This window comes from Myotis brandtii, unplaced genomic scaffold (genome assembly GCF_000412655.1).
Source record: "Myotis brandtii unplaced genomic scaffold, ASM41265v1 scaffold434, whole genome shotgun sequence".
NCBI lineage: Eukaryota > Metazoa > Chordata > Mammalia > Chiroptera > Vespertilionidae > Myotis > Myotis brandtii.
In genome coordinates, this window is record NW_005366599.1 from 3238388 (window position 1) to 3246375 (window position 7988).

The window sequence follows — 7988 nt, forward strand, 5'->3', positions numbered from 1 at the left end:
AGGAAGCACCCCCAGACGGGCCCCCGATTTCGCCGCCTGAGCACCGCGCGGCCCTCGCGCGGCAGCAGCGCTAAAACTTCCAAAATTGTGTGCATAGCATCCACCCAGTTTGGGAGTAGTTAATCCTGTGCTTTGTTGAAATTGTAATAAAATACAGTCTGTTTTGCACGGACAACAAACTTCCCGGCAAAAGAAGGGGCTAAAATCTATCCAGACCCTGAGGGGGCCGCTGTCAATGAAAGAACTATCTAGTCGGGTTGCGTTTAGTGAGGGGATTCCCATCCTTCGCCGTCGTAAAAAACCTGTGTTCAAATATTAAAACTGTTACCCCCACCCCCACCCCCGCTCCGAATTTTTAGTACAGTTATTGGAACAAAACAAAAAAATCCCCTCCAAAAATTTCATAGGCCAGTTGCTAAAGACTGTGGATTTAGTGTTTTGCCCATGCAATGGCTTTAGTCATTTCTGTGTAAAAGAAACGTGCTGCAAAGAGAGAAAACTCTGCGTTGTGTGAACTGCAAGGCCCATGCCCTTGTGTTTCAGAAAACTCCATTTGCAGTATATTATTAGAAGTTGGGTTTTTAAAAACATGGTCAGAGAAATGAAATACGAACGTGGGTGAGCAACCGTACTGTGTTTTCATCTCAGAAAACACAGCAGTTGAAATGCTGGGTAAACCAATATTAACCAAAAAATGCTTTTTTTCATATTCCGTTGTGTTCGCCTGTCAGAACTGTTTCCCCGAGAGGCACGCGTAGTTACTCTGCCTAAAAATGTTCCAAGACTTTAAAATGGTGGCTCTTCCGGGGTCGCGGTAAAAGTTTGTTAAATACCTTTCGTTTTATTTTTTAAATCAAGTCTTTAAAAATACAGCGTAAAAATGGCTTCAAAAAGGGCGCTGGTCATCCTGGCCAAAGGAGCAGAGGAGATGGAGACGGTCATCCCCGTGGATGTCATGCGGCGAGCTGGCGTAAGTTCCTCCTCCCCCTTTTAAAATCCCGGTTTGACGTTTAAAAGTCATTCTGAATAAAACAGTATTCAACTGTGTGAAATATTTCAAACATAACAGACTGCATAGTAATGACCTGTTGATCCAATATCTACACTTAATGCTTGTTAACCGTTTGCCCTGTTTCCGTCAGAGCATTTCTTGAAGAACAAATGCTTTAATAAAGAGAGAGAACATTGCAAAGCACTCTGTGAATTTCCCCAACGCAATTCCCCTTCCGACCCAGAGATAACGTAGCGTTAGACTGTAGTTCTCACCTTGCTTCTCTGTGTTACGTACCTATATATGTCGTCTGTGACCATTGTGAATCCGTAAGTAGCATTTACTCAGTGCTGGGTATCATTCTAAGTGGTTCTCAACCTTCCTAATGCTGCAACCCTTTAATACAGTTCCTCATGTTGTGGTGACCCCCAATTTCGTTGTTACAAATTGAACATAAATAAAGCATAGTGATTAATCACAAAAACAATATGTAATTATATATGTGTTTTCCAATGGTCTTAGGCGACCCCAGTGAAAGGGTCGTTCGACCCCCAAAGGGGTCGCGACCCACAGGTTGAGAACCGCTGCCCCAGAGGGTTGTCTCGTGACATCACAGCACTGCCATGTTCTCACACAGGCCTCCTGGCGCAAACGTGTGGAAGGTTTCCCAGGCTGGGTGCCTGAAAGTGAACTTGGTGGGCGGAAGGACCCGCCCCTAGTTGGTGTTCCTAGATTTTGTTAAATGACTCCAAGTTCCAGTGTGTTGGACCCACCAGCCGTGTAGGAAAATCCCCATTTTCCCCGACCCAGCTCTTGGTGTTGTCAACTTGGTAAATCTTTGCGAGATTGAGTGGCATTTCCTCGCTTTCATGGCAACAGTGACTCGCACGGTGGGTTAGTGATAGAACGACCATAGGATTTACCTCCCGAACCAGAACGCCAGCGGGAGAAAGGGCGCGGACCGGACAGCGCTGGGAGCCTCTGGACCAGCACCGTCCCAGGCAGACAGGACGGACCTCGTTACTCATCGCATTTCGCCGATTTATTAGCTTGAAGCCAGCGTGGTTTTGTTGCCCATTTTCCTGTCAGTTATTTTAAAACCCAGGGCAGCTGTGCAGGCGTGACTCCGTTTCAGTGTTAACTATCACGATGACCTCTTTCTCGTAGATTAAGGTCACCGTTGCGGGTTTGGCTGGAAAGGACCCGGTACAGTGCAGCCGAGATGTTGTCATCTGTCCTGATGCCAGCCTGGAAGATGCCAGAAAAGAGGTTCGTTCTCCGTCCTTGAAACGCCTCCTCCCTCCGGCTTCTTGATCGGTTTCTTGAGTCCGTGTAAGGCTGCTGTTAGCACAGACCTGTTTTAGGAAAGTTACTTTGCTTGAATATCTTCCCCCATCTGCCCTGTAGGGGGAGGACTTTGCCTTTTTCCATCGTGTAGCTGGCAGCTCCTGGTCCTTCCTGTACCCAGTAGGTGGCTGGGTGGGCATGTGGATGGAGGGGACACTTGCAGGCAGCAGTGTCCTGGCTTCCACGGGCAGCCCTGCCTCCTGTTACAACTTTGTCACTTGATATAAGAGAATCAGCTGCCATGTTCCCATTCACTTCCGAGCCTTTATTCGAAAGCCACTCTCTACCTTTCCTTGTGCAGTGAAACAGAAGTAGTTGTGTGATTCATTTTGCGTGGACAGCTCATCCCTGGTCAGTGGTTGGCTTAAGGGAGGAGGAGGAGTTCCCCTTCAATTGTCTCACTTTTTCAGTGTCCTTAGAAATGTGGTTTGTAATCTTAGGCGTGACCTGCACTGTGGGGCTCTGTCGAGCTGAGGTCTCTCCTCAGGAGCGTGCACGCACGTGTGCACAGATACCTTTGCACACCCTTTCCTGGCTGCAGGCTTGCCCAGCCCGTGTGCCAGCCGGAGACCCTTTCAGCCCCCCAGCCGCCCAGGGCCGCCCAGGACCGCCCAAGGCTCAGGTAACCAGGGCCAAGGCTTGCACTGCCGGCAGTGGCAGCAGCAGAGGTGTGATGGGGCGTTGCCTTTCCCTGATCGCCGGGTCGCCTCCTGCCCCTGGGGGCTCCTGGACTGTGAGAGGGGGCAGGCCGGGCTGAGGGACCCCCCCCTCCAGTGCATGAATTTTCATGCACCGGGCCTCTAGTTTACATATATATGTTGAAACTTTCTAAGTAGCACCTTACAGGTGAGAGTCGAAGTAAATTATTCCTTCTCTTTTTTCAGCCTGTTGTGTTTTAGAACAGTTGTTACCTTTTGTGTCCATATGTGGGCCAGTTCAATATCTAAAAGGAGTAAAAGAGAATCTATACTTCACATATTTTCTTTTTAGTGTTTAATTTTGCTTGGTTTTAAAACAACAGTGGGATGTTTATAGTATCTAAAAGTAATTCTAAATAACAGATGTTGCTCTAAATATGGACTACATTGTCATTTTGTAATTTGCTTAATGACTAAATTTTTAAAACTTTTTTTTAACATCTGAAAGCATTGTTAAAAAAAATTTCCAGTTTGTAATTTTAGCAAATTTGAAATCATTAGATTTCTAGGGTGTTTTGGTGTTTGGGATACTAAAATATTACATCGTATTTCTCCCCCAAGTTTCATTTCTCATAAGGTTAAAAATATTTTTCTTTGCCTGTTACTTAAAATTTTTTTCTTTTGACTATACTTCATTACTGTGTACTACATTCTTGTTGAAAAAGAACTCTTACAGTATAGACATACAGAAAGTTAAAATGTTAAATGTCTCATTCTCTCCCTCCCCCCATCCCACACTGCTCCCCATTAGCAGTTGGAGTATCTCCTTTGTCAGTGAGTGTCTGTATACTATACACATGTATGTGGGGGTGTATACACACATACGTGCAGCTTTTACAAGAAGGAGGTCATGCTACACCTGCAGTTCTGCAACATGGATGTCCTTTCATGCACAGATTTTCTGCATGTGTTGCTGGTTACAACATGTCATCATAGAGATACACCTTAATTTATTTAACTTTTCGGTGAACAGTTTTTTGCTGTGACCCGTATTTAAAATAGGAAAGTGTTATTGACTGTCGCGTCCACGCACATTTCAAATGAAATGTTATTTCTTAAACTGTTACAGGGACCTTATGATGTAGTGGTTCTGCCGGGAGGTAATCTGGGCGCACAGAATTTATGTGAGGTAAGAACTGCGTAGAGAAAGTGTTTCCACATGTGCTGTGTTCTGTTGATTTTGCTATTATTAAAGTATTTTGGGAAAGGGGCTGTGAATAGAATAGGAACAGGTGAAATGAACAATTCTGTCTTCATTTTAAAAAACCATTTCTAGGGACACGCTACAGAAGTCAGCTGAGCTGGTGGACAGTAGTTTATGAACACATTTGGTGAACATAGTCCAGATGTTAGAGCACATTTTCCCCTCTAAGCAGCAAAAGAAAAAATTTATGTTCTATTCAGGTTAGGCATAGAAGGATAAGAGCTTAGCTGTCTCCTCACCAATCGGGGAGCCGGGGGCGGGGCGGCAGGGGCTGGGGCTGCAGCCTGAATGAAAGGGGCATCGAGGCGCAGGTGAGGAGTCCGCCTGCAGGGAGAGGGGAGGGGCAGCCAGGCTCGGGGAGCAGGCGGAATCAGACATCGGGGCTGTGGGCCTCTTCCTGACTTCGCATCTGAAGACACCCAATGCCACACTCCCTCATGTCCGGTTCTTTCTTCCTTGGAGTACAAGGGTGTGTGGGGGGAGAGAATAGGGGTCGCTGTGCCCAGGGAAAGCTGTTTTCCTCATCTCCACTTCAAACAGCTTTTAAAAATATATATAAATGTATTTTTTATTGATTTCAGAGACGAAGGGAGAGGGGGAGAGAGACTGAAACATCAGTGATGAGAGAGAATCATTGGTCGGCTGCTCCTGCACACCCCCTACTGGGGATGAGCCTGCAACTCAGGCGTGCACCCTGATCGGGAATTGAGCCATGACTGGTTCAAAGGTCAACACTCAACCACTGAGCCATGCCAGCCGGGCAACTTAAACACCTTTAAGAAAAGGATGCCTTTTTCTCAGTCTTTTGAGATCTGCTTCTAGGCATGTTTGTCTCAAATAAACTCTTATAAAATTTTTCTACAGGTTTAGATGGCCTTACTTTAAGCTATATAGTAGAATTTATTATCAAGGTACATGCCCTTGACTGGATTCGAACCTGTGACCCTTCAGTCTGAAGGCCAAAGCTCTAACCACAGAGCAAAACAGGCCAGGGCTGATATTAGATAAATTATTACAATCTATATACATATAATAAAGAAATATGCTAATTAAAAAAAAAAAAAGAAAAGGATGCCTTTCTCTTATAATAAGTGCCTTGATTGGGTTTAGGGAGGAATGTAGAAGCATTATGAATTTGATAATTTTTATATTAATCATCTAGAAATACTGTTTAAAAGTAGTTACTAGTAGGTTTAAGATCTTGTGGATTAAGCTAAAATCAGATTCCGCTGAAGTTCCTAGCCAGATGCTGGCCGTGGCTTAACGAGAACTCGTGTGTTTGCTCTTGGACAGTCTGCTGCTGTGAAGGAGATCCTGAAGGAGCAGCAGGGCCGCAAGGGCCTCATCGCCGCCATCTGTGCAGGTAAGTGCGGGCCCTCCCTCCGCCAGCGTGTGTGGTACTGGTCCCTGAGCCACGTGACGGGGGACCCGCCTCTTCCCCTTCATAGAGCGTGGGAGCTTCTGGATTGGCGCTCTTGGTTAGGGTGGCATGAAGGAGGTCATTTCAGAAATGAGTACAGTTGTTCCTTTCTGCCGCCTCGTGCTTTGGTCTGCGCTCCGTGAAACGTCGTGTTTTCTGTGTTTGGTTGACCTCGGAGGAAGACGAGGCCCTCTGGAACGCAGTAAACAGCTTGTTACGGCAGATCTATCTCCACGCCAGGAAGGACCTCGGCCAGCACCGTCAGCAGGAACCGCCAGCCACAAACAGCAGCCCTGCCCCGCGCCTGCCCCGTGGCTCCGAGGCCTCGGCACTTCCTGCCTGGCCCTGGGTGCTGTGCTGGGTCCAGCACGGAGCTCCCTGCCACCTAGTTCAGAGGAAGGTCATTGTGCTTCATAGATGCCCCACAGCTTAGAAACTTAGAAATATTTTTACTTCAATAACACTTTTTTAAGAGGGAGAGGAAGGGAGAGAGATAGATAAAAACATGGATGAGAGAGAAACATCATTGCTTGGCTGCCTCTCGCACACCCCCTGTGGGGATCGAGCCTGACTGAGAATCGAGCCGTGACCTCCATAGTGTAATTTTGTCACAGGCGCCTCACTTGTCATAGGTCTTTATTAAATGCTTGTCGAGAGTGTAGTGAATGAACGAATGGATGGACTGGATGAAATGGTGCAGTGATGTTTTCTTCAGTACGGTGGACTTTTTACAATCGTAGGCTAGCGATCCTCGGGACTCTGTTAGAGCCGCGGTGGCCAGCGTTCTTTCAAAGGGTTCGAAAGGTCAGCAGATACTGTGAAGACATCATTTGCCTTTTCCTTCTTGTTCTCACAGGAGTGATAGCAGAGTGTGTCGACATTATTATTCGGGCTTGGTGTGTGTGCGAGGATTGTGTTGCAGTTTCCCAGCTTTAATTTCTAACGGGGCAGTTATTAAGAGAGAGAACCCACATGAAAGCTAGCGGGTTCCTAAGGCCTAAATGTTTGAGAACCGCTGTGTGAGAGACGGGGAACGGTAGCGGCGGGGACCGCCCCGCAGGTGCTGTCCTTGGCTCCTGCTCAGCACCAGCTTCTTGACCTGCCCTTGGGCACAGGGACTTCTCTGCTGGAGGCCTCCAGTCAGGCAGCCCGCAGCGGCGCCCTGTTGGGGAGCAAGCGGAGGCCCGCTTAGCTGTGTAAGGACTTGGTCCCGCTGCCCCAGCCTCGTCCTTAGTGCTCTCACCACAGGAGGAGAGGAAAGCTGGGGCTGGGGCTGTTCCTGCAGATGCTGCGGAAGTAAACCACATGTCGGTTTGTCCTGTGCCGCGGGATAGCAGGGTTATCAGCCACATCTGGGTCACTGTTTTCACTCGGGCAGGCCTGAGTGCTTAGGCCTCGAGTCATTGAAACCGACAGTAAAAAGTGACAGCGCTCTAACCGTGGGCTTGTGTTCAGGGTCCTGCCCCACTCCTCTGGGCGCTGCAAACACCGAGAAGTGTGATGAGAAATGAGATGATTTGGTGTTGCAGTTACAAATGGGGAACAGAAGGAATATGAGCTTAGTCCCTAACGCTGAGTGAGTGAGACAGAAATTGGAAGGGAGACTATTGTGAAAAGAAAGTAAGAGAGATTCGCTCAGGGTGGGGGAAGGGAAAGGAAGCCTGGACAGGACGGAGCCAGCAGTGGTCCATGCCTGCGTCTAGGTACAATCTCAGGGACCCCTGGAGGGGCTGGGGGTGGCCCAGGTGTTCTTCCTGTAAATCACCACACGGTGGCACTGCAGGCTTCCTCTCGGCTGCCCAAGGGGATTCTGTCTACTGTTCACCCTGCCTCCTGCTCAGCGCTGGTCTCTGCAGTTTGAAGTCATATAGTTAATAGTTAGTATATAGTTAATGGGTAGTAGTAGCTCATTTTCCAAATGGGATCTGGAAGCCCAGGCAGCAGTAATGACGAGCTTACCATGATGAGTAAGGCAGCAGCAGATTTCTACACTCAACTGTCACATAAACGTATTGACACATCACCAGGCAGCAATCGTATCCTGTGGAAGGAGCAGCCTAAATGCCTGTGTGACCGCACTCCTCACCGCACGGCCTCTCCTGGGGCTGCTTTCACCTAAGGTAATGGGGGTCATGACTCCTTATTTTCTTACAATCTTACAAAATAAGATAAAGGGTCATTTGTGAGTTCATCAAAATAAAAAAATGAGTGACAATTATGCAGTTTTTATAGACTTTTAAAACATGCTGCCATACATAGCTGTCTCATACTGAGGATAAAAGTAAGGTGGAGAGAGACATCAAATATGTTTGAGGCTTTTAAAAAAAA

At 47.4% G+C, this 7988-nt stretch overlaps 1 protein-coding gene across 1 annotated transcript in view; it reads left to right on the forward strand.

Annotated features, from left to right (window-relative positions):
• The window catches only part of PARK7 (parkinson protein 7), a 17965-nt gene that overhangs the window by 258 nt on the left and 9719 nt on the right, over positions 1-7988 (forward strand). The window contains exons 2-6 of the mRNA XM_005874340.2: positions 744-749; positions 855-970; positions 2159-2260; positions 4106-4165; positions 5534-5603. Coding sequence (XP_005874402.1) covers positions 881-970; positions 2159-2260; positions 4106-4165; positions 5534-5603 — 322 coding nt within the window. The 5' untranslated portion in view covers positions 744-749; positions 855-880. The remainder of the gene's footprint in view (positions 1-743; positions 750-854; positions 971-2158; positions 2261-4105; positions 4166-5533; positions 5604-7988) is intronic.